The 27,975-nt window shown below is 42.3% G+C and overlaps 1 protein-coding gene across 1 annotated transcript in view; it reads left to right on the forward strand.

Annotated features, from left to right (window-relative positions):
* Positions 1 to 27,975, forward strand: part of kalrna (kalirin RhoGEF kinase a) — a 112,840-nt gene that overhangs the window by 42,388 nt on the left and 42,477 nt on the right. The window contains exons 25-26 of the mRNA XM_078262544.1: positions 5,876 to 5,954; positions 8,122 to 8,289. Coding sequence (XP_078118670.1) covers positions 5,876 to 5,954; positions 8,122 to 8,289 — 247 coding nt within the window. The remainder of the gene's footprint in view (positions 1 to 5,875; positions 5,955 to 8,121; positions 8,290 to 27,975) is intronic.

The raw sequence follows: 27,975 nt of genomic DNA on the forward strand, positions 1-27,975 counted from the left end.
TTCGGAGCGAGTAGCGACTCTAGAGTCCTAGTGAGAGAAACAAAGTGTCTCCCCTGTTCTTTCTGACCACGGTGGGAAATCTGGAGCAGGAAAAGTTAACCCTCTCCTTGATTTCATGTTGTCTATGGAGAAGGAGAACCAGGAAATGAGTCGGGGGGGAATGCAACGCTACGAAGTCACGGCCGAGCGACGTGCATCGCCGCAGCGTTAACATTTTTTCGAGAGGTGCACGTCAGGCTACGGCGTAGGGTTCGGCGTTGGTCCGTACGCCGTAGCCACGGCGTAAATTTGACTTAGAAGTATAAATCAAGCTTTAGGTGCAAGTTGAGTACCGGTGAGACAATAAAATACACGTAAAAGCTGTGGAGAGATTTAAAGATTCCCACAGCAACTCACCCACCTGCTGCTGTTGGATATCCGCTGCTACATTCAGTGTAGCGGCACGCCGGCCCAACTAATTAACATTAAATTATTATTAGTACATGAAGTTTGGTGACGTCCCAATACCCAGTATAGCTCCACCTTCAACCTGAGCAGAGGTCTAATCAGCCAGAATAAGTGGCAACACCTGCGTGGGGGCTGCAGGGCCTTTTGGCGCTGTGTGTGTGCGTGGCCATCTGTCAGGTATGAACTCACCTGCACCTTTTTATAGAAACAGGGGTCCTCGTTGCTAGGAGATCTTTAGCCTGGCAAGGAGTGCCTGCTTATATACACACACACACTCCCCCTGACATTTTCCAAGCCATTGGGCAGTAGTGCAGACAAGGTAGATGTAGGAAGAGAGAGCATAGCTTCATTTACAGCCTGGCGCCACTTTAATGTCTTTACAGTACACACAGATTTAGCTTTTGCTTATAGTGTTTAGTCCAGTCAATTTCATTTATTTAGCCCAGTATCACACATTGGGGGCTTTACAATCTATACAGCTTATGACACCCTCTGTCCTCAGACCCTCGATTGAGATGAGGTAAACTCCCCGAAAAAAAACAAGGAAGAAACTGAGCTGTGGTGGGATCCCTCTCCCTGGCTGCATTGTCAGAGAAATCTGGGAATTGTGCCAATTCACAAAAGCAACTAGTACGACTGACTAAATCCATTTGATGTCATTTATTTATATAACGTAAGCTCAGTTTGGTTGTGTTGCCGCCCGGCGTGACTGCTGCCTGTTGGTGAACAACAAAATAGATCCATGTGATGCGCTGTTACGTCTGGCTTCGCTAGTTGATACACTCCACAGTACGGTACACAGCTGACGGTGTGTTTCTACAGTACACAGGCATCCAGGTCAGTTCAGTACAGGAAGCTTTATCGGTGAACTTGTTTGTTTTAAACACACATTTTCTTATCCTGCAATTGTCATAGGGCTGGGCAATATATTGATATTAAATCAATATCAATAAATGTAACTAGATATCGCCTTAGATTTTGGGTATCGTAGTATGGCATGTGTTGCCTTTTCCTGGTTTTGAAGGCTGCTATACAGTGAAGTGACGTTATTTTCTGAACTTAACAGACTAACTAGCTGTTTTATTATTTGCCTTTAGCCACTTCGTCATTATATCCACGTTATTGATGATAATTTATCTAAAATGTCATTGTGAAAATATTTCATGAATGCACCAATTGTTAACCCTACAATATCGTCGCCATATCGACATCGAGGCATTTGGTCAAGAATATCGTGCTACTTGATTTTCTCCATATCGCCCAGCTCTAACTTTTCATTTCAATCCGCTGAATTTGTGCTGTTACCTTTTTAATCTTGTGTCCCATTGGTGACGTATACATCTTTGCGTGCTGTTCAGAGACATGACCTGGCTCAAAGGTATGACAAAATGTGGAGAACACACGTTTGCTCAATTAAATCAAATGTGTTTAGTTTATCAGTAATGTGTGTAGTGTATGCATGTGTGTAGGTGTAGCAATGTTAGAACGCAAAAGTAACTCAACCCAAAGTCCAAGCAAACCAAGCGACCTTAAGGAGGGAGAGAGGAAGAGTGACTCCCCAGGCACTCCTATTTATGGACATGTGAGCAATCAGTTCATCCAGGTGTCAATCATCAGTCCTCATTAGCCAATCTCCAGATCCCAGCAACCAAAGGGACTTAATAGGTCTTGAGGCCTAGGAGCTGTCACACCCCCCTCCTCAAGGTCCTAAAAAAAACAACTGTTAGATACAATAAATCATATTTTATATTAAACACTTGACCACATCAATATTAGCCAATAACAGCCATTCAGTTCAGCACATTATCTACATAACCCAGTGGCCATAAATCCGAGGAAGCACTTTAATGGTTCATGAAAATGATAGGCAGTTCTAACAAACATTATGACAATGGTGCACACGATTATGTATCGTATATATACAATATGGCATATTTTTTTCTTCTTCTCTGGATTAGTGTCCGCTTGCGTCTCTGAACAATTTAATGGGAGTAAAGGTCAACACGCCTCAGCAGTATGACATCAACCATATCGCTATCAAGTGTGTGTGTGTGTGTGTGTGTCAATGTCCTCATTTCAGTTCCATTAGGACAGTCCAGTCCACAGCATGGACCGTCCACACTTTATGACTAAAACTGTGGGTTGCATATTACTTTTTGTTTCACCTTCTGTCAATCATTAACTTTGCAAATTGTCTAGCTGATAGTATTTACAACTGCAGCTCGAGATGATTTCTCTGAGATCACGTTATCGAGCTCAGTGCGATCAATAATCCGTGGAACGTGATTTAACCGTCAGCTCGGCGTGATGATACGGTGGCCCTGAAGTGCAAATCACAACAGCAAAAAGAAAAACGCGACGGCAAATATGAAAACACGACGGCAAATATGAAAACCCGACGGCAAATATGAAAACACGACGGCAAATAAGAAAACACGACGGCAAATATGAAAACACTTCAACAAATTTTAAAACACAACGGCATTAACTTCTACCGGAAAAGGTAGGGCTTATCTAGTAGAGGATGGACCCTCCTGATTGGACAGACGGACTGTCTGTCTTTTAACAGAAGGAGAGGTGAAAAACATGGAAAAGCGCCTACTTTTAACAGAGAGACAGTCCGTCTGTCCTTTCAGGAGGCTCCGTCCTCTGCTAGATAGGCCCTACCTTTTCCGGTAGAAGTTAATGCCGTTTTTTGTTTTTCTATTTGCCGTCGTGTTTTCTTTTTTGCCGTCGTGATTTCCTATTTGCCGTTGTGTTTTATGATTTGCTGTTGCGTTTTTCTATTTGCTGTTGTGATTTGCACTTCAGGGCCACCATATGATGATGAAAACGTCTGACTCGGTTTGAAATGTCTTTCAGTCTGAGTACAAATCCTTTTACAGTGAGGATCTGGAAGTGCACATTCAAAGCGAAGTCAAATGTCAAACATTTAGGCCCTGTTTACACGAATACGCTCGCGGGTGAAAACGACAAAATATTTGATCAGATGTGCCTTTCGTTTACACGCCGATGGTATTTTTGGGGCTTAAAAACGCAAAAAAGTGAAACTTTGGAGCAACAACTCCCCCCTCCTCGTCCTTTGTTGTTCGCTTCGCGCTACAAGGGAGAGGAGAGGGAGAGAGGAGGAGAGGGAGACATGTAGAAGGAAGGTTCTACGCAGGTGCGCGGACTTGGTGGATCGCATTTCACACACTTTTGCGTCACCATATGCACGCAGATTTTCCCCCCATAACGCTCGTCTAAACGCGGAATAAAAAGTGAGAACGCAACGCCACTTTTGCGTTTTCTCTTCAGAATGTTTCCGTCTAAACATAGCCTTAGATGTTTGACAGCTGAATTCTTGTGAATTTGGACAGCCTCTTAACCTGCAGACTTAAAGGCATAGTTTGGATTTTTTTGAAGTGGGGATGTCTGAGCTACTTCTCCATAGTCAGTGTGTTGGCTACAGTAGATGGGGGGGGGGGGGTCCCCCAGTTTGGAGAAGCAGACAGGGGTACCGACACGGAAGCTAAGCAATGTATTGCTGTGGACAGGGGGCAGCAGCTAAATATATTTTAGACGCCTAAAAAAAATGTTATACAGTAATATTACCTCGCAGAACACCTGCTGCTCTACCGCTGCCTTGATCATTTAGTTTTTTTGTTAGTTCCTAACCCTTTTAAAATACCAAAGTCTACATAATAACCTATGTCAGATTGCAGGGACTCAGGTTCCATTCAGCCCGAGATTATTTGTTCTGGGAGATGGGTCAATCCTAAACGGGATGTTAAAGCACATAAGAAGCTGGGTCCAGACTAGTTTAATTATAGCCAGACAGATTGTTTTAAGAGGATGGAGGAGCCGGAAGGAAGGTGCCGTCAATCCAGGAGTGGGCTTGTGAGATGGCTAGGGTGGCGGCATTTGAAAGGATGACATATAAACGGTTTGCCAGATTGGATGTCTACACTAGGAAATTGGGAAAGTACCTGAGCTTTCTGCAGGGCTCCTAGGAAGCTTTGTGCTGGGGAGAGATGTTTATGATGGGCTTATGGTGTTGTCATTTATACATATGTTTATTTGGTTTATTGTCTATTTTGTTACTATTTGGTTGAATGGTCTTGAATATTGTAGTTACTGTGTCATCTTTTCTTGATTTTTGTCTGGGTGGGTGGTGATGCAGGGGGGAGGGGTGTTCATGTGGCAAACTGTATGTTTTAAAAAAACAAAAAAACACCAAAGTCACGCAACAACAAAATGTCAATACTCTCGAGAAACCCTAACCCTAACCATTGCCTAATCCTAGTGCCTTCCAGGCAGCGCTGCCTGGAAGACGACGTTGGGGGCTTAAAACACCAAACACCGTGTACAGGGGCTTTAAAGGCATGCTGCAACTGCAAGATGTTGCTCAAAGATACATTTTGTTTTACCCACAGTTGCTCCGGTGTGTTGACTGAACATGTTTGATTATCTGGTATAATGCATCAGAACTGGATCAAGCCTTATATGGACTATATAATACTACTGATGAATGAATCCCTGTCTTGACAGCAGTCACACTGATCCTACAGATTAGTCCTAAAGGTCAGGAAGTGCTTCAGGTTTCCATTGCGTAGAAATGTTTGTGCTAACAAAGACACAGCAGTCATTTTGTCCCTGGTTGGTCTCAGAACAAATTGAGGATTTTTTTGTTCACACTCTCACAACTTTTTGCTCTAATGTTCAGCTCATCTCTTTCTTCTGTTGGTAAGGTTCAGTGTTTGTTATAAAACCAAAGAGAGGTAATGTCCTCCTGCTTCCGGTTCAGCCTGCAGAGAATTAAAACTTCTATATTTTCAGTACGGAAATGTGAATATTGAAATAATACTGTTTATTGTGCAAACACTGATGGATGAAGTTTTCTATTGCACTACCATCAAGTGGATTCACAGCAGAGTATTTGAGACAAAAATGTATATTAAGAACATTAGAAATAGGGCTGCACGATATGAGGAAAATATTTAATTGCGGTTGTTTTGACTGAAATTTTGATATGATTCACGATATTGGAGGAAATGATCATTTTTGTATCATTATTCTTATTTTAATTGATTAATCATTGATTGATGTGATTTATTTTTTTGGCGAGGATTTGTACCAAACAAAGATTTTTAGTCTGTAGGATACGATTTGTAGGCTGGGACGTCACCACAATACCTCATTCAGAATGGATTGACACATGTTTTGCCTTTAACAAATATTGACGCGTGACACGTTCATGACAGTGTCATGTCACTCTTATGTAGATACCTTCAAGTAAAGTGTAACCATATATATATATTTTTTTTACCTAAACATCTAAACAAAGAACTTGTTTTCCTAGTAATATTTTGAGGTTTGAAGTCTAATCAAATGTCTCTCTCTCTCTCTCTCTCTCTCTCTCTCTCTCTCTCTCTCTCTCTGTTTGCAGCTCTCTGGTGGTTGTGAGTTGACAGTCGTCCTTCAGGACTTCACAGCAGGATGCAGCACAGAGATGTCGGTCAGCACCGGTGAGAGAAACCTGTTCACACGTTTCAGTCTGGGTCCGCCTGTTGACTGTGCTCCTCGAGGTAACCCTCTGAGGTCTAAGGGCATTTGCATATAACTGATCCCCATATGTTTCATATCACAATGTCAACAATCAGCTTTCCGTACAGTGACGCCCACATTTTTTCTGGACCAATGTGTAAAGAGATAATTTGGCGCTAAAGCTGAAATGTTGAAGTTCACTTTTTGAAATTCCTCAAATCTCTTTTGAAAACAAACCTTAACTTATAGACGTGTTGTACGAATTGTTTCGGTGCTTGAAATGAGTTTACCAAAGTCTTAGGTTATATACTGTATGATTCAAATGGTAAATAAATGTTGCTTTTTGAGTAGGAGTAGAGTAGGAGTGTTGTTTGGACGCGCCGGTGCGTCTTTCGTCCTCAGAGGGTTAAGTAGTTAAATCCAAATACTGCAGGTGGTCTGGGTTATATGTAAGCCTGCTCATTTTAAATGAAGTGGTGTGGGTTAGTTTGGGTTTATGCGTTTTTTTGTTTGTTTTTTTTTTCTCTTTTTTTATACTTTTTTAAATTTCTCTCACAACAGTCACACAGTAGACAAGACGGCAATAAAAAAAGAAGCGAAGAAAGACAAAAAAAGAGAAAACAAAAAAAAACACACACAGATGGAGGGCTGCGGAGTATCAGAGTGCAAGATCAAAGCATGCTCAGATTGAGGGCGTATAGCATTGCAGCAAACGCACAACTCAGACATTTAGGTCTCATCAAGCGATATCAAAAATGGTTTCCATTCATTCATTCAACCTTTTATTTATCCTCGATCACTGAGGGGCATTCCTCATTTACAATGTCATCGAGTCAGAACAACAACACAGAGAGTACAATCATAAGAAATACAGAAAGACAATAAAACATTCAGAATTGGACAACTTATTTGATAAATACATTTGAATAATAGGGATGCAACAGAAAATACAATTATGTAAAGCAGTTACAAGTACAAGTTTGCAGGTTTAAAACCAGATTTCTTAGGCCGGCTACACACTGGCTGCGTTGCGTGAGCGTGTCAGCTGCGTGGCGTGTCCGTTTTTATTTCGGCTCCCATGGTAACAGGTTAGAGCTTCCACACTGCCTGCGTGACACGCACGTCTCAGGCGCCGCTCGAGCCGCGCCGAAAACGCGACCATGCTAGAAATAGAACCGACCCCTGTTTTTCACGCGACACGCAAGCGTGTTGGAAGCGTTTCCAGGCAAAATAGAATAGAATAGGAAAAGATGTTTATATGTCATTTTGACACAAATACATTTAATAAATGACATTTTGATGTTGGAAAGTTTCTAGGTTTGCAGATAAATGCAGATATAAATGTAATTTAATTAAAAAAATATTGCACCTGTCAATTCAAAACGAAATATTCTGTAGCCTATTTTGCCGTCAATACTGCCGACGTTGTCTTTGCTGTAATCAAATCAGTGTATATTGATGTTTAACATGAAGTATACTACTGCTTGAGTGCAGTAAATCAATGGGGAACATACATGTGTACAGACAAGGCTAGCAGCAGCAGCAGACACGTTTCTGGTGTGTAAAGCCGCAACGCCGCTGACACGCAACAGAAACGCCACGCTCACGCCACGCAGCCAGTGTGTAGCCGGCCTAAATTGTCCAAGAGGCACAACTGAGTTCATTTTAAGTGTTTCCACACCTTCAAAAAGTATTTTTGTGAATTCCTTTTGTTAAAACGAATCCGTTCCATCTCAGCCATAGAGAGCATTTCATTGAGCCACCTCCTGAAACATGGGGACAGTGGAGACTTTCTAATTCAGTAAAAAAAAATGTTTGGCTGCAACCACGCCTGCTCTAATAATTGCCCTCTGATGGGGAGGAAGGGCAACCAAGAATAGCCAGATTACAAACCGGCTACATATTTGTCCGACATTGTTTAGAAAGACGGTTAAATGTGTCACTGGAGCTGCTGCAGTGATCCCTCTGCGATACCACATCTGTCACACGGGGGGGGTGGGGAACTAATTCAAAAATGTTTAAGTTAGGCAAGAAAAGATGTTACTCTTTAAAACTCAAACGCATGACATTTTTACCTGAGAAAAATATGCCCCAACACTTGTAAAATGAGACGACTGAGATGTATAATGACTACTGTCTTCCCTCCAGGCCAGACGGTGGAGCTGTTGGAGCGGCCGAGCGAGCGGCCCGGTTGGTGTCTGGTCCGAACCACCGAACGCAGCCCGCCACAGGAGGGACTGGTTCCCAGCTCCACACTCTGCGTGTCCCACTCGCGCTCCAGCGTGGAGATGGACTGCTTCTTCGGCTCAGGGAAAGGTAGGAAGAACAAACCTGAAGTCCAGATGAACTCTGACCTGCGGCTTTTGTGTTTTTGGGTTTATGACTTGATTTGCAACAATAATACTGTTTTGTTTGCTTTGGTGTAGGGCTGGGCAATAGATCGATATTATACCGATATCCATATATTCAATTTCAATTGAATTTTTTTATACATGAGGCTAGATCTCGTCCTACATTCTGGATATCGTGATGTAATACAAGTGTTGTCTTTTCCTGGTTTTAAAGGCTGCATTATAGTAAAGTGATGTCATTTTCTGAACTTACCAGACTCACTAGCTGCTTTATTATTGGCCTTTACCCACTTAATCATTGTATCCACATTAAAAGCGAATATAGTGCTAGTCAATAGTAGTCAACTCTATACAATATCGCCGCAATATCAACATTGATATATTTGGTCAAACATATTTGATTTATTTTTTTCCATATCGCCAAGCTCTGCTTTGGTGTAAAAAAGCAAAAATAGATGACTAAAAAAAAATTGAAAAAGTAAACCGTAAAAGATATAAATGAAATGAAAAAAAAGAAGGCATTGTACTTGATGATTATCTATTTTTTTCTCAGTCTATTCTGGCTCAGGACCAGTATGTTCTTCATGGTGCAGTGTTGATAGACGTAGTTCAGTTAATGAGTGTGACAACCTTGCGGCACTTCAGAGAGGTCTGGTCACGACATTGTTTTGTCGTTGCTTTTTCATTGGCTCCACTTTGGTGACTTGGTTGAATGGATTTAAGTCATTATGTAGCTCTGGAAAGTCCAGCTGTGATTTTATTTTTATTTATTTTTTCTGGAATTCAGATATGAAAATACAAAAATCTGAATGCAACCACTAAATAAAATAACGCCTTCAGCTTTTTTCATTTTCATCGTGCGTTTCGCTTTGGTCAGACAGAAGCAGAGATCAGTGATTTCCTGTAGTCAGATCACTTCAAGTAATCTGATCTGTGTCGACCTCTATTGGTGAGATGTGGACATTACAATATAGATGCAACCTGCTCTATGTACCCAGCAAATACATGTTGTTAAATGGTCATCCCGTATGTATGCATTATTTATTGAGGATGATGAAATAGAACGTAGATGATCTTTCAATACATCTAACTGATGGCTTTAATGGAAGGTGTCTGAGCATGGGGAGAGGAAGTTTAATCCGTTGCACCGGCGGGGAAATGGGGCCACAATTTCAGCCATACGTTTATGAAATGTTACTGTTGTGGCTTTGTTGTTTCTAGTGCCTTGAAAGGCTTAAGCAACGCCTAATTGTTAGTGTTATTTATGAGTGCCTGTGTACAATGTGACTCTGGGTGTTTTAAGTCTGAGTCTGATTTTAAACCAGAACATTGTTGGAGTAAAATGCCAGCTGGTCAGAACAAGACAATACATTCCACAAATGCAGCATTCATGGTGATCAAGGTTACCGTTGTATTAGAACTAGAACACACACACACACACACACACACACACACACACACACACACACACACACACACACACACACCCCGATTGGAGTGTTACTGTTGTGTCCTACAGAGGGCGATGTGGAGCTGCTCTTAACACCTCCTCCCTGCACTTGTTCCTGTGGATGTCTCATTATGAGAACTAGTGCAGTGCCTGTTGAAAATGTGCCCGTTTGGAACGGGCCGATTGCTTGGCCTGTGGTATTGCTGCTTATAGAATTCATCAAAACCAAATTGTACCCCATAAATTACTTACAGAAGGACCCCAAACCACTTCATAGAACGTTGCAGATTCAGAATGTAATCACAAAATATCACAATGCTAATGTGGAGTAATCAGACATTAGCGTCATGGCAGTGCACTACCCACCCGGCCCGTTACGAGAGCTAATCAGCACATATCTGCGTTCATCAACCACCAGAGGGTGGGGGTGTGTGTGTGTGGGTGTGGGGGTGTGTGTGTGTGTGTGTGTGTGTGTGTGTGTGTGTGTGTGTGTGTGTGTGCGCGCAGAGAGAGAGAGAGAGAGAGACGCACAGCGTTGTCTCGTGTCGTATGATCGTTAAGGAATTTAACATTTCGGCAGAGGTGTTCATTTCCATACAGGTTTAGTGGCTTGACCGTTAACGGTGAAGTATGGGTTTGATACGGGTGGGTGTTTTGGCGACACTAATATTAGTTAGCAGTAGACTTAATTAACCCGACCCGGGGTGAGTCTGATGAAAAGTGCCCGGTTCAGCTCTGAGATTTTCTCGCCTTGCACCGCGCTGTGAAGGAATAATCTCTGAGATTACTTTATGTTCTGCCTCTGGTTAGAAGTGGTGAATGTAGGCTACATCTCACAGTAACTTAATACTATATAGTGTCTGGCTTTTGTTTGATATTTAGTGTTAGGCAAATGGCTTTTTTTTGAGTTTCCTCCTAGCGAAAAAAATAGACACGGAAAAGCGTGGCGCCTTTTTTCTCCGCCAACCTTATTCCACACAACAGTCGTGATGTTCATTTCAGCTGTCCGCTCGTGCTCCAGGAAAGTGAAGAAAAGTTAGCTTGGTATATCCAGCAATCATCTAGCTAACGTTGGAAGCAGGAAAAGAGTCAAAGGCGGTAACAATTTCATTTGCATTTCTAATCCAAACAACGTCAAACTTGGCACTGCACTTACTCGTGCCCGCAGCAAGACACCTGTCAAGGTTGAAATCCATCGGACTAACGGTTCGAGAGATATGTGCATAACAGACAGACAGACAGACAGACGTTCTTGCAATGTATAGATAGATGAGCTGATTTCACCTCACTGCAATCATGGGAGTTTTACAGCATAGTGGCAGACATGGAAGCTTAAAAAATTATTAGTCATTTACTTCCAGAGTCATGTTCGTTATGTTGCAGATGAAAGCAAAGACAGGCACGTACACACGCACGCACGCACGCACACACGCACGCACACACACGCGCGCGTGTCAATTCCTCCCATCCTGTCAGGATGCATTCAAAGATCAAACTTTGAATGCACCAGCCATAAACTTCCTCCCACTTACACACTCATGCACGCACACACACACACACACAGTTATCTTCCTTAATATGTAAATAGCCTTTCTGCAACCCAGTTTAGTTTTTGTCTCGCTTATAAACAACAGGGAGGTTTGTGTTGAAGAATACTCTTTACTGTAGGCGCACACACACACACACACACACACACACACAGTGCGAGATCAGCTGATTTGCCTGCTGCAGCCATGGTGTGTTTTATGCTCTCGCTGATGACAAGGATGTTTTGTGTTTCTGTAGAGAGATGCAAATCAGACAACTGCTGCAGCTACACATGGAAGTAAACGCACAGGCACGTACACACACGTTCAAGACACACACGCCAAGGGACAACAGTTGAAAATTAGAATTGTAGTGTGCTGAAAAGATAGAGGTTAAGTAAGCTCTTAACTTTCCCCCCATTCAAAAAAAACACATTGGCTGACAGTTTGCAAATTGACTTTTTGCGTGTGCAAATGGCCTACTGCACGGTTAACTGCAGTAAATATAGCTTTAAAGTCTGAAAGGGTCAGTTTCCTTTTTATGTTACTTTACCTTAGTTATGATAAAAAAATGAATGAAGTACTTGATTTATGTGATTTATTTATCTGAGGCTCCCTGGAGGCCAAAACGGTCGTTTACATGGCTTATTTCTCAGGCGGTCTACAGCTCTCACCCAAAGAGACTCACATGTTTGTTGTAGTAATTTCAGGCTAGTGTCATGGCTTTTTCATAGTTATTAGATGTATCTATGACATCATAGGAATCAATTGGGGGCTGAAGCAGGCCTTATTTTGACCTTTTACTTCAACATAACCATGACCAAAACCTTAACGTAACTTCAGGTAATCTTCACTACAACAATTTACCCTAAACGGATTTGATTTGTTGTCACAATAAAGGTGTAGTTCTGTCACGAGTGAGTGTTGTAACACATCAAGTGAAACAGTTGAGAGAATAGGTCAAAAATAGATGTCCTGTTCTTTCTGTTTTGAGCATGGAGGGGGAGTTGCTGGTGCAGGAGCAAGGACAACCGACAGGCTTCAGATGCAGACATATAGGACAACTAAAACTTTCAGGGCACACCAGAGGAAACTAACACTGTGCAGTACTTTCATCTTCACAGTTGTTTGTTTGATTTAGGGCTCCAGCAGGCATCTGCATCCAGCCCCTTCAAGAATGTATGCTGCTGCAATCTCAAACACTCAAATTCAGCCAGTTTTTAAATTAAATTTGTTAAATGATGCTATATCATTAATATCTGCAAACGTCCTTACAAATAGGCAACACATTCTCACTCCCATCACGTAAAATACGGACGCTTGGTCAGGTGCCTTTGGCGTTGTTATTGACGCTAAAAGTCTCCTTTATCGTCATATATAAACGTGCTTTATCTAAACGCGCTTGGTCGGGACTATTGGCGTCACTTTTGACGCAGTTAGGTTAAGGAAAAGGTCGTGGGTGGGCTTACGTTTCCATGACACGCGGGACAAGAACGAGACAGTTGGGTTTAGGAAAAGAAGAACGGGACGGTTGAGTTCAGGAAAAGAAGAACGGGACGGTTTGGTTTAGTAAAAGAAGAACGGGACGGTTGAGTTCAGGAAAAGAAGAACGGGACGGTTGGGTTTAGTAAAAGAAGAACGGGACGGTTTGGTTTAGTAAAAGAAGAACGGGACGGTTGGGTTTAGGAGACGTGACATGCGGGACACAAACCCCGGTCTCCTGTGTGAAAGTCCTGTGTTTGACCCATCCACCACCCCAACCAACCTCCCTATGCGGATTTTCGGGCTTTTATACTACTCGCTACTGCTGCTCTCCCAGGTGCGTTCTACCACACGCTCAAGGGCGCTTTTTACGTCGTATCTCACACTGACACACAAACGTCCATATTTTACGACTTCGGCGTGAGAACAGATTGAAATAGGGGACTTTCTTTTCACAGAGGCTGGCTTTCCACCTACCTTAATTCAGGGCAACAATGATCCAGCATCTGCACAGTATTTTACAATATTTTGCTGTGCTCCATACATTTTAGCTGGTCGTCAGTAGCAAGACATGCAGACCTGTAATTACACTGAGCTAATGTGACCCACAAAGACTCAGTCTCACTTGTTTCACTTGATTCCAGTGCAGGCTCCCCCCCGGATTTGTCTTGCTGACCTGGAGATCAGACTAGCGAGCTTCTGGTCACAAGCTTGCTTCTCTAACCCACCACTCCATGCATTCATAGATAAGCACTGTGTGTGTGATGGACACTCACCCTTGCTTCTCACTAGTCTAATGAACCCAGATGCCCTAATGCATTTTCTCATCAATCTCAATTGCTATAGAGAATCCTATTAGCCTGCCCCCCCCCACACCCTAATAACATACGAATTCCTCACATTGTTGTTTGGTAGTGTAAATGCCGAATTAGGCAGATCTTGTGTCCGCTTACTCAACAGTGAAGTGACTGGAGGCTGATGGGTTTAATTAACACTCCTATTTGTTGATGAATGAATGACTCAAACCTTTAATTAACCCACAGGAGCCATTCCTAATTAAGTGGACTGGCTAAGAACTTCTGAGTTCTTTCAAGCTACAGCCTCGTGTGTGTGTGTGTGTGTGTGTGTGTGTCCTGGGTCTTGTGACTGCTCTGTAAAGTAGGTCTCCTTGTCCTCTCTGAAAGACTGTGAAGACACTGAAGCTCTAATGTTAACTGAACCAAACGATGGAGTTTTGACGTCAGTGAAACCGACTGAAAGTCAGAGCTGTAACTCTTCTATCGGGACTTTCATCAGTGTAATCCTAATAGTTAATAGCTGTGACTAAGAGTGATACTGTAAGTTGCCTTGGTTCTCTTTTATGTCAACCAAGTTTGCCTCTTGTTATGAGATTGTAGTTGACTCAGAGTTATTAACTAGCACTGTGTAAGACTGAAATTGTTACCAACTGCTGTAGTAGTGTGTAGTCAGAGCTGCAGTAGTATAGTATTATTTCTTGCTGTCAAACATCAGCTGAAGTAAACTGTGAAAAATGGGACACTGCAGGGAAACAGAGCTGCTGGAAGCAGTTTATCTAGGCTGCGTGCGTGCGTGCGTGCGTGCGTGCGTGCATGCGTGCAGTCTAACCTGCTGCTGCATCATGATGCCGTGACAATAATGTAAACTGCACAGCACCACAATGTTAAATACAGAACGAGACAGAAGATTATAAACCTTAACAAACTGCAACATATAAGTAATAGCGAACCAGTTAAAAGTTGTAGAGGAGATTCATCTCATGTTGGTCCGTTTACAAAAATGTTTTCTTTCGGTTTCTTCCCCTCATGGTGCAGGGAAGAAGAGCAATAATAAACCCTCGGGGGAAAAAAACCCATAATCATCAGAACATCATCGCATGTGAGCAACTAGGCACTCAATGAATCACAACCCATTGTCTTATTTACAACTGTGCTAGAGGGCTGTGGAACTGCAGGCTAATAGGATTCTCTATAGCAATTGAGATTGATGAGAAAATGCATTAGGGCATCTGGGTTCATTAGACTAGTGAGAAGCAAGGGTGAGTGTCCATCACACGCACAGTGCTTATCTATGAATGCATGGAGTGGTGGGTTAGAGAAGCAAGCTTGTGACCAGAAGCTCGCTAGTCTGATCTCCAGGTCAGCAAGATAAATCCAAGTGGCGAAAAAGTGAGTCCAATATTTACTGAGGGAAGTATCTGGTTGATTAGCTGCTAGGTGCTCCACTGTGATCCCCATCTAGTAGCTTGGCATTTCTGCTGTCTGGTGGTGGCCAGGTACATGACGGGTTTATGAGAGCTTTTTCCCTGAAAACAGCTGCGACCAAAAATGATGCGGTTATAGTGAACCAAAACAGTAAAGTTGTGTCACAAAACGGACTGCTGGAAGTCACTATAAAGTCTGCAGTGTCAAGAGGACAATATTATCGAGCGACCCCATTCACGTTCAAGTAGTCATAATGTCAATAATGATTATAGCTGCCTTGAAGGGTTTTAAAATGTTAATTCAATTGAAAAAATAAGATGCATTTATTTATTATCATATCAGTGTTGTTGGGCAGCAGTGTCATTTCTTGCTCCCCAAATGTTGTGTAAATATCGCAACTATTTACATCTGCCATATTTGAATAGAGCCATAACAGCACATTTACAGTAGATGACAGGGACCTGTGTTGCTAAATGCCAAAAAGCTGATACTTCGTTTTAGGATGAGGCTTAAGGTTGATTCCACATACACACAATACACGCAATCTCATTAACAAATTCAAGCGATGTCAAGAGCCAAACCAACAGGTGCCAATGTAACCCTAAAGGTCAGTCTCAAGGACCTAAAGGACAGTCTGGCGAGGTCAGTGACTCGAGTCTGTTCGGTGTGTTCTGTGCCGGCAGTCTCAAATACTCAAATGACCCATCAGATTGTGTGCTAACCCGGAAACGGCAAGCGGAATGAGCGTGACTAGAGTCTCTTGAAATCTGACGAATCTTTTAAACTGACCTTTGTCGATCTGAAATGAAGACAGATTCAGCAACTGCACGGCCTATTTCTCACTTAAAATGTTTTCAGAAACATGTTTCGGTGAACTATTTTGGTACAATATGAGATCGTATTCTGAACAAGCCGCCATGACATGTCTGTCTTTGAATTTCCGGAGAAATAAGACCCACGTGACGCGTTCGTCCAATCAGCTGCAGGTTTTCATTTTTGGGCGACAATACAGATTAGCGCCGCCTGCTGTTATGGAGACGTATTACGTCTCGTCTCTTCGGTGTGTTCTGAGGCATTTTGACCAACTCGGGGAGACTGATCAGTCCAACTGCCTTTTCTGCCGACGGTCAGCCGTCTGGTTGGTCTGTAAGCAGCTTAACCCCAAAACCATGTTGGCCAATAATAAGCCTGCTATTTACCGGAGGGCTACCTACAATGGTGCTCCGTAGCACAATCTTAATATAGTGGACAAGTAACTACGTGGATGTGTAAACATGTAAAAAGTCCTGTAAGCGGTTAGAATCACTACTGTTTTGGACACGTCCGCCATTGAACTGAATTGTCGCCAAATTTGTGACTCCTCACAAAAGAGATAACGCTGCCATAAAGTCAATTTTCCCTGTGCACACGTCAACATTAAAGTTTCTGAAAATCTTTATCATGGCAGGCCTTTTCCAAAAGATCTCTTTTCAGTGGAGTAGTTTGCGTGTGAATGAAAGGCCAAGACGCATAGTAACAAGGACGAGGCCTGAGTCTCATGTTCCCTCAGTCCCCTTTGTCTTTGGCACACACACACACACACACACACACACACACACACACACACACACACACACACACACACACACACACAAAACCACACACAGTGTTGGAACCTGAGTCCCTGCTCTCCACAATGGGGAAAGTAGCCCTCCACAATAATTAACTCTGACTTCTGTTCCAGAGCACTGAAGTGTATAAGGGAGCGAGGGAGAGAAACTCAACTACTATGTCTGAGAAATACAAGGATGTGTGTGTATAGGCTCCTCCTCCGCCTACCTCATTCGCACTCTGTCTCTCCCTCTCTCTCGCTCTCTCTCTCTCTCTCTCTCTCTCTCTCTCTATCTCCCTCTCTGTGGTGAATGTCAGCAGTGTGGACTTGGAGCTCGTGGTGTACACACACTCTCCCAGTCAATCCGTCTGGTTAACAAGTTGGTCGACCAGTTGGTGGTGGAGTCAGACAGCTAATGAGAAGTGTGTGTGTGAGTGTAGGATGTGTGTGTGAGGGAGGATGAAGCGAGGCTGGCGTTGCTGTGGATGGATCCTCACCCGCTGCTGCTGCTGCTGCTACAACGGCACAGGTGGGATGAGATACACACCGTTTGTGATACTCAGTGTGAAAACCGTGTGTGTTGGCATGTGTGTACACTGTTTGTGTGTGTGTTTGTTGCATGCTTTAAAAGTTAGGAAGTTTGTATTGCGTATGTATGCTGAGGAATGAAGCAGATAACAGGTTTCTGGCTGTCAGCGTACGCCACACTTTGCTTTGAGCGGGGTGTGTGTGTGCGTATTAACGTGTGTGTGTCACACTGAATAAAGGAGGGGTAGACAAAAGGGATTTCTTATTTATTATGTGTTCTGGGGCCACTGGCAACTAATTTGAATTGAAAATGAATTGTGAAACAGGAAGTTGGTGTCACACAGACAGACGGAGATAGGAAAGGATGGGCGAGAGAGAGAGAGAGAGACATATTGAGAAGAGGACAGTTTCTCTCTTTGTCTCTGTTGAGAATCAGATGTTGTATTGTGCAATCTGTTTTCCTGCAATTCAGTCAAGGTGTGGGTGTTATGTTTGTTTGGGTGTGCAGCAGGTTGTGACAGAGCCTTTGGCCAGCATCAAAGGATTTCCCCTTACCACACCGGAGTTGTAATAATTTTTCCGGATTTCCCAATAACCGTCTGTCCCTACAAACAGACAGCCTCAGTGGTTTCTACTGTGTTTCATTCAGAGCTGTTGGCTCATTCTCTGACTGAACCGGTTTGTCACCAGGTTACATTCAGACATCTGATGACTGACTGACTGACTAGCAATATCAGACCATCCATCCTGCCTTAGTTGCAGATCAGTGGATCTGTATTAATGAGCTATGGCTACCAGTCTAATGAATTAAAAAAAGAAAACATGTTCAAGTAACGTCAGATTTTACAGACTTTGTCTTACTTGACGATAACAAGACAGGCTTTTCTGACTGCGACTGAGTACATTCAGAGTTCATTTGAGTACATGTCTGTGGTTTGTGGTTGTTGTGCTTTCCTAATGATCGACCTCTTGGAGGCAAGTGAATGACTTTCTCCTCCAGATTGGCAATCAAGTTGGTCATTTTTTGTTGGATATTGTTGTCATTATGGTCATTCTAAAAAGTCACTCTCAAATATTGTTTAGGTAAGAGGATTTTTAGAGAAATGGTACCTACCTGAAAGTCATTATGTGCCGGAGGCTTGCATTAGTTCAATTAATAACGTGGACATTTTTGTGAGCGGTTATATAGCTTACTTATTACCACAGACACTGATGCTAATACAATCCATTAAGGATTGGTCCTCATAGCAGGCTGCTGCCATCCAAACAAGGTGACACTAGAGGTGGGGTGATAGGAAACGTAAACACGGCAAACAAGCTGGTGTTTGTGCTAGGCTAAAGGCTAACCCAAGTAAAGCAGCTCTCCAAACTGTATTCATGCTCCCTCGACTATAAACGGGACTACTCTTTTACACAATTCGTTCCTATATGGACTGTATAAAGACGGATGACAATGACCTCTCCTATCTAATAGTTTAGCCTTGAATTAGCTGCAGACCTGAGCCTTTGGCAACAGTAAACAGAACTTTCAACAAAGGAACATGAACAGGCTCAGATTAATATTCTAAGTGTCTAACAACATTATGGAAAGGATCCCTTCAGAGATAGACCTTTAAAACGTCTTTGAGACTTTTCTGTTTAACCAGAAACGGCTCTGAAGTCGCTAGCGCTAAACCCACCAGACTCCATCAAAAAAGCAATACTTTTAGTGTGTATAGAGCCAACATATTTTCTCATGTAAAACGGTAAACTTTGTGTTCATTTCAACCAAAACTAGAGTTGTGATGGTTGGAAAAGTGGAAACACGACCCAAAACAGATTTTCAGTTTTATTTTGTTTGTCAACTTTGAAGTGTATTTTACTATGCTAAAATTACTGTTTATTTACATGGAGTCTGGTGGGTTTAGCAAAAGCAATTTTGCGGATGTTTTTATGTTTTAAAAAAACGATCTTACTCTTTAACAGAAAGGTCGACCTCCTTAGAAATCCTTTCAATAATGTTATCAGACACTTAGAATATTAATCTGAGCCTGTCAGCGGCAAAACGAGCCCTTTTGTGAAGGTAAATACAAGCTGGACAATTGCCCTACTAACTTACATTGTAGCTTGTTTCGCCGCTGCCAACTGCAGCGATCTTGCTTAATACTACTACTACTATACTAAGGTATAGGGTAAGCTTCTCCTCACAAAGCGTAACTCCTTTGGCGCCATTTTGATGCTAACAAGCACTCACCCCCCGTTAGCATTCCATTGACTGCCGTTCATTTTGACGTCACTTTGACAGCGAATAACTTTACATCTGAAGCGTTTAAAGACTCTATTTGTCCATTGTTTATTTTTTTAAAAACACGACAATGTATAAAAGGCTCCATTACCTAACGATTGTGTCATAACCACGCGACTTACTGTCTCATAGTAGAGGAATTACCGTATCGTACAGGAGAAGCACGCAGGCAGTTTTGTCTCACATTAGCTGTTTAAGTTTAATTACTAATGTTAACTAGCATTTTAGTTAGCATTAATTAGCCTGTGTCTATGTTATCTCCTTACATATACCTACGCTCTCTGTCTCTGCAAGATTCAGAATGATTGAGATTTCTCTTGGCACAGCTACCAGAAGACTTACAACTTTCAGACAGGTTGCTCACGTCACATTTACGTCGTCTCTCTCAGTTGGAGGCTGCGCAGTAACGCTCGGCACTCACCGGAAAAGAGCTTCTAATAGCCTTCACTGGTCTCCATCCAGAGCAACGGGATCTGTTGGTCCATTCTATATACTGTCTATGTTAATACTGGACCAATGTCAAAGATTGTTGTTCCCATCAGTCACTTAGACACAAAAACATAGGAAAATTGGGTCCACCTTGGAAAAAAAACAGTAGTTACCCTTTAACTCAGTTCCTGTGTGTGGACAGACAGTGGACTTTGGCCCCAGGGCATCTGAGATTCATGCTGTACGGACTGGAGTACAGAGTGGCATGTAGCTGAACTGGTTACACTTTCAGTGATACCAAAATGGGTCCCAGGTGATCTAGTCAGCTGTAAATTTACTGTAGGTGAGGACACATCTAAGTGACACACTGAATTTGATCACTTGGGTCACAAGCTTATCAGCAGGGTCACCTGTGCCATGGACAGTGGCAACATTTTCATATCCTCAAACTTCATGAATAAAAGTCTGAGTTTGGGAAAGCAACCTGTTTCATCTCTGTGTGCATTCGAGTGAAATGTACCCTTGCTTTCGGTTCTGTATTCCTAAAAATGTCAGCATATTCCCTCAATAACCTAGCCTGTCTTGGCAGTATTCAATATCTTACAATATATAGGTATTATGCATGCATCTCCATGTGTAATAAACTGTACAAACAATTCTAAATAATATTTTTCGGTCAAGACTCAGTGCTGCGTTCAGTCATTTGCTTTTGCTATTGTTGATATTGCATTTTTTCCTCGCACGCACGCACGCACGCACGCACACAGAGAGGCACTTTCTCACTCACTCACACAGTGGCCAGAGTGATTAACTCTGGTGTAAAGTGATCCTACGTCTGTCCATTTCCCATTAAACCTGAAGATGGGCAGGAAAGTACTCTGATCCTGACACACACACACACACAGACACACACACACACACACACACACACACACACACACACACACACACACACACAGTCTCTAAGCAGAGATAATGGACAGAGACCGCATTAGCTGTCTTCACTCCACTGCCTCGCACTCCATTTTAAATTGGGACCGAGGCTCTTATACTTCTCATTATTAGAGATGTCTGGTCAGTGGGGAGGCAGTGTTGGCAGCAGTGGAGTAAGAGAACTGTTGTGATTTTCCCAACAACTAGACTTAAGTTTTACTTTTCCTGTAAAAACATTTTTAAATCTGACAGGGTTTTTCTGTGTTATATACAGCTTGAAAACAAAGGGAAATGAGTATATGGCATGGAAGTAAGGTTAGCAGCTTTTCTGCCTTTCCTTTGTTACTTATCTTCATTTCCCTCCAGAAATGAGTAAGTAGTCTTAATTTCTACATTTGTAAAACGCATATATTTGGCACTAGATTGTCAGTTATCCATCTGTAACGTCTTTCAGTTAAGAGGAGTATTTCCCATCATGTCACCCAAGTTCCCATAAATAGGGGTGTAGTCACATTGGCTCAATCCCAAAGTGAGCCCTGAGGACTAAAGACTCGCAGACTTAATTGATCTCGGGTGCTAGGTGAGTGAGTGTGTGAGGCCACATGGGCTCAGATAGGTAGAAATGGGATTGGGACAGCACTTCACGAAATCACGTTACCTTGGCGACGTTTAATAACAAAGATGTCGCTGACACTTGCCGGTTTGGGAATTTTCATTTTAAGTTTGTTGCTTTCCACACGGCCAAGGCCCAGGAGACGGCTGCCTGATTCCACATTTTTTCAAACTCTTGTTTTCAAGCTGGACAACAGGTCGGTCCGTTCTGTGGTTGTGTGTCGTGCTGTTGTTTACCTTTGCAATTTCCGGATTTCCCTATGGTCTCCGCGGTAAACGTCACAACGTTTGAACTGTGGGTAATTCCCCTTTGGTGAAGTCTGATGCATCGATGCAGACTCACGGAAAGGGCTCGGAACGTGTGTACTCAAACCCTCACGCCCTTTGAAATTCAGCATTGGGACAACCCTAAGCCCTTACGAATTTCGCGAGACCGCACACCAAAGTCCGTTGAGTCTGTGGACTTTAGAATTGGGCCGTAGTATCTTTTCCTACCACAAGGACTTCTAAATGGGCTAAGACCTTTTTTCTTTAGCACCAAGCTGAGAGCAGCTTTCACGAAATTGAGAGGACTCGGGAGTAAAGTTAAAGAACAGGGTTGACTTTGTTGCTATGAATAACAAGTTTCATGAGTGATCTTACGTATGACGACGATGATGACGATGATGATGATGATAATAACTTTATTTGTATAGCGCCTTTTAAAAACAACAGCTTAAAAAGTGATTTAACAGTAGAAACAAAAGTATAAACAAAACATAAATATACACAGCACATCAATACACATACTTATAAATACATAAGACGGGGCAGCTCTAAAGGACAGAAAAAAAAGAATCATGAGTGGATCAAAGATAAGAGGAAATGGCAAGTTATAGGAAAAAAAGGCAATAAGTGGCCATAAAAGGCAAAAGCGTTATATCCACACTGATTTGTTGACAGAACACCAGTCTGTGTTGGTGTCTGAAGTAAATTGAGCCTCAGTCATCTCAGGATACAGGCATCGTTGGTTCAGTCTGGATACCTGGTGACAATGTCAAGTATATTCCAGTGTAGAAAGTGTAGTTACTCGCCGCATTAACACGCTCCAGCAATATCAAAATAATCTGCATTTAAAGCTATTAGAGATTTTGAGATTTTCTTGGTGTTGACGCTCTAACTGGGAGGACTGGAAGTGATTCTGTATTTGCTCATTTAGAAAAAGGTGGACCCTCCTCCACTGCGAGTATCATTTCTACTCCTCCTGCTGTTTCAAGGAATATCTGGCCCAATTCAGTGGCTCAGTGCAGGATTGAATCAAATACGATATGACAGAGTGGGAGAGCTAGAATAATTGAGAAGATTGTAGAGACAAGCAAGATACTGAAGTCTTCTCAAGTCAAAGATGAAATGTGTCTGTATGAATGCATATTTGTTTTGCTACCATGTAACAGGCCCGTTATGTAACCTCCTGCTATTGTAAAGTTTCCCCAACTCTGCTGCTTTGACGACGCAATTGAAGTTCCTTATTTAACTCTATAGCTTCCTTGGATAAGGGTGTGTGTGTGTGTGGGGGTGTGTGTGTGTGTGTGTGCGCGCTCGCGCGTTTTTTTTCTTTGTAAAATGAAACATAAATACATAGATATACATTTACTAAATCGTTATTATTAAACAAACAAATAAATAAATTGTGCACCAGCAACAATTCAAGTGTAAACTTTGCAAATGCTGCAACAAATTGGTCATATACCAGTATATGTGTATATAGTATATAAACCTAGAATTACTATAGTCAGTATCGGTGCATCTCTGTCATTAAAGTAGTGCCCTAGTGATACAGTCAGTAAATATGTTTGAGTAGTTGCGTCTCATTTCTCCGTCCCCTTAGTTTTGCGCGTTCACGTGAGAGTAACCAATTTTGATTGAAGGGTAGGGCTAAGGGGAAGGGGTACGTACCCCTTAGTTTTAAGCAAAGTCGCAAGCTTACTTGAAAGCAAGGGGTACCCAGAATACACTGCGCAGCTAGCAACAATGGTGACCAGATCGACTAGAGAGACCCTTGAATGTAAGTATTTTTGGCTTAAAGAATTGATTTAAAAAATTATGAAAGTCTTGTTTTGTGCTCTACACAGTCCTGTACATATATATTTGCAACCATGTTTGTAATTGAAACGTTTTTTTTAAAAATCGCTAGTTTGCTACACTAATGCTAACGCTAACACGGGACGGGACTGTTATTTACACAACAGTCCCGCATTTCTCTGCCTTGAATGGACTCCATGCATGTCTACAGTGTTAACTAAACTCCATTAGCAGCGAATTTCGTTTGATATCAGTGTATAACACTACTTGCTTTGGAGACATCGATACATGCTTTACATATACCGTCCTGTATCATACAGGGACGCCGGAGGAAACCCGGCAGTTGATCCACTTTTGGGCTGAAAACGAGCAGAAGTTTCTGCGTTCATGTTGTAGCCATTCATTATTGTATTGGTACTGTGTTATTGTAAACATGTGTAATTCATTCCTGTTCATGCACCTGTACATTGTTGTTGGTTATGATACAGGACACTAAGGAAAGACATGGGGTATGAGGGGAAAGGTTACTGGCCAACGGGCATCAGACTGGGGTCTGGAATTTCAGAATAGGTGTAGTTGTTTGTTTGTGGTCTTGTGTGTCTTTTTTTAGTTTAATACATTTGAGTGCCTTTTTTATGTGTGAGTGTGACATGCAAGTTATGGTTCTAATAGTTGTAATATGTTTACTTTATTGGGCAATAAAGACAGCTTTTTGTGAACAAAGAAAGTGTTTCTGAACATCAGTGACATTCAAAACAGTGATAACTGAAACAGATACACAACACACCATGCAGTGTGTATAGAAATATGTATTGCAAACAGACCTAAGTATGTATGATGATGTAACCAAGTGGTGTCTCATGTCATAGGGGTATGTTTTCACCCCTAGCCCTTACCACTCGTTTTTCTATGGCTAGGGGTAAGATGAGAAATGAGATTCAGCCAGTCCGGTTGTGTGTATTGTCAAATATGTAAGGCACAGGAGTGTGAGAGTGAGAGAGGTATGAGAGGAATGTCATCTTCCCAGATTACTGTAACACTTCCTGTCATTGACACACAAAAAAGCCTGACGGGAGGAGAGCGTGCGGGTTCTTGGAAAGATGACTACAATGTACTGTATATACAAATACTGTACTAGGCTACTTCTTTTATTCTCTGCCTTGTTGCAGCATCATTGTAATGTGTTTTGATCTTGCATGCATTTCTTGGATTTTGAGTCCTATCCATCTAGTGAACATGGATAGTTAGTGGTTAGACTATTTCAGTCACTTACCTGGACTCTTTTGTGTGAATTTAAATACTCTCTTGTCAATAGAGCCATTCATACACTGTGTGTGTGTGTGTGTGTTTGTGTGTTTAAAGAATAGTGAGTGATGGGGATTTTAACAGTAGACAGTCTGTCTTTCTGTCAGCTGCTGAACAAAAGCTTCCCTGTTTGGTCCCACCTGACGTTGGCTGTCAGTGTGACTCTGCTGTACTCTGTAGTACATGCAATATTCAGTGTTTCCCACAAGTAGTAACACTGCAACGCTCCCTAACAATCACTTCTTAAATGAACATTGAAAATAAGCTTTGGACCTTGGTAAATGATGACCACTGACAAACTGTGTGTATAGTTCTGTTTCTGATTTTTGTATTTCGTCTTGTGTCGGGTGACACTGTAATTTATGTGGCATCCACAACACCTCAAGACTTCCAGTCACAAAGACAGGCATGTATGAGTTTTGTCACCTTTGTTTAACCAGTGTAAATAAAAAAAATAAAAAGTCCCCTTGTTCCTGGGGCTGTTAGTCCCTCTTTTTTCTAAGATCATGAGTGTAACTGCGGTCGTCTAGTTTGCTTGATGACATAATATAGAAGAATATGTTGTGGGGCCATTAAGTACCAATCACATACTTACAACAGTTTACCCAAAAGCCATAACTGCACCTAATGGTACTTGAGTATTAAGGACGAATCACACAGTGAATGTTTTGTATCTTTTGGTTTTTGTGTCTTTTCTTTTTTCGCAATCTTCTCACGTCGTTTTTTTTATTACATTTTTTTATAGTGACATTGAGAAGCTCTTTTATATTTATTCATTCACCTGTTTTGCACTTTTGCAGATGTTTGGATCGCATTCAATTTCGTCCGTACATGTACAATGACAATAAAGACTGGTATATTCATTTCCATCTATTCTGTTACTGAGGTTTCACCAACTGAACCCATCACTCCCTCCGCTGAGGAAGGCTGCAAGATGTGGTTGAAAGCGTCACAAATGCCAAGCAATGGACCTTGTGTGTATAGTATTTTTTTTTCTTGGTCATGCTTTTAAGCTCATTGTGTGGCATGGTCCATATACAGCTGTTCCTGGTTGTAGTGGTGACTGGTCAGCTCCCAGCAGCTGACGGCAGCACACGGTGGTTCTGCAGTCCGTTTTCTTAAAAGTTAAAGCAATGATGTCTTATCAGTCAGGTGTGTGTGTGTGGGTGTGTGTGTCTGTGTGTCTCTGTCTGTCTCTGTGTGTGTGTGTCTCTGTGGGTGTGTCTGTCTGTGTGTGTGTGTGTGTGTGTGTGTGTGTGTGTGCGTGCATGCGCGTGCTCTTGAGGCTGTAATGAGTTTCTGTCGTCAGCCAGCTGTCAAGGCCACTCAGTGCCTGACATTGGTTCTGCTGAAAGCACACGCGCAGGTGAACAGATGACCTATGACATGTTTTCCTCTCTTAAGAACGCATGACTGCATTTTCTCAAGAGCACTTCAGGGAGTAACCGCTGAAACACCGGGACAGAGTGACGACAGGGGAGAAAATCAGCGGTGTGGTGATTGGGAGAATCAGGCGAAATCGTGACAGGGGCGGGTTGCTTGTGGTTTCTCTGTCCTCATCCCCACGTGACGTACTTCACCACGTTATACAGAACAGACGGGCTACTCTGCTGGACACCTGTCTTTCTGCTGCTTGTAATCACTATTTAAGCCAGCGTGTTCTTGGGTTGGATATTTAGACCAACAGATAAGGGTAAATGTTAAAATTGAGTCAATGTGTTTTTTTTAGAAGAGCGTCATCAGGGACCTGTCAGCACCAAACTTGGCGAGTTTCGGCAGGCAGAAATGAGGAAGAAAATGGAGACGGAGGCATCTTTAGTAGCACTGGGTGACCTCGGCTGCTGTTTTGAATACCGTTTTATCTCTGCCACACTGCTGACACAGACATAACAACTAAAACAACAGCTCCCACTAATATGGACACATTTACCCGCAGTGCTGCACACTATGAAGGGAAGAGGTGTGGGGCCAAAGAAGTGGGACAATATTTTATATCAACCATATTGTTTGAGTTTAAGCGATGCAGCACAAATACCACAAACCATTTAATACATTACCAACTTCATTGTTTAATAAATGAAAAATATTATAAAGTTGAGATAAATGTATGTAGATGGCAGAAAAAGATGGTTCGAGATGTTGCTTACAAGCCAACGTGGCTGTTGCCGGGTAGTAGGCACGCGTCTTTCTGCTCATTGTTGCGCTGCTGGCCTTTGACCCCGCTCTGGCTTCTAATACTTCTAGGAAGTGAAAGTGATTTTAAGGGAACATTGTGACAGAAATAACATCATATCACATGTTTTTTTCCCCGTCTGCAGCACCGCAAAATACATTTGTGTACAAGTAGGAGACATTCAGATAAAAAGCAGGTCAGAGATTGGGGGCAAGAGGAAGGAAGGGAGAACATGAACAGGGAGAGAAATGAAGATAAACACTCATAATCCCCTTTCACACTTCTTTTATTTTCCCGCCAGCAGGCTTGCTGAAATCCCACACTGGGACAGCATTATGCCGGCTTTGTTTTGTTGTGTGTAAAGAAAGCAAAGCCGGTGTAATGTGCGGTCGTCGTCTTTACAACAGTGTCAAAGGATCTGTGTATAGAAGGTGTACGGATGGTACTGCAGGGGTTAGGGTGCGCACACAGCACAACACCCCTGCAGCCGCAGCACATAGCTCCCAGCTGTGCAGAGTGCAGCTGATCCACAACACTCCTGACACATGACTACCATTTCTTTCACACACATGCCCAGTCACGCATGCAGATGTTGAAATGTTTTGGTTTTAAAGGCTGCATTGTGGTTCAAACTATGCACTGTGTCACTGTAACTTTAAATATGTGATATCATCTCAGTGAAACGGTCAACATGACACATACCATGTATTTCTTGCCTCCTGGTTCCTGCTTTAACAATTGAAACAATGTCTTGATTTTTATTTCATTTTAATGATTAACCGCTGCTTCCCAACATAAAACTCATGCGAGGGAAGAAGGAATGCATCTCCAGCATGGCAGCATGTGTCCGAAGTGACAGTATTATCAGGCGAGGCGTGTGTGACATGAGAGCAGCTGCTAGACACATTTTGTTTTTCATTAATATAAAGTCTTATCTGGAACTCACAGTGTTTTTTTTATTCCCTTCACAAAAAACCCAAACATGATGCTGTAGTGCCTGAACATAATTAAAAAAGGCACACATTGTGCCCACACAAAGATGACAGAGCTGGAAA

The sequence above is a fragment of the Sander vitreus genome, chromosome 11, assembly GCF_031162955.1.
Source record: "Sander vitreus isolate 19-12246 chromosome 11, sanVit1, whole genome shotgun sequence".
Classification (NCBI taxonomy): domain Eukaryota; kingdom Metazoa; phylum Chordata; class Actinopteri; order Perciformes; family Percidae; genus Sander; species Sander vitreus.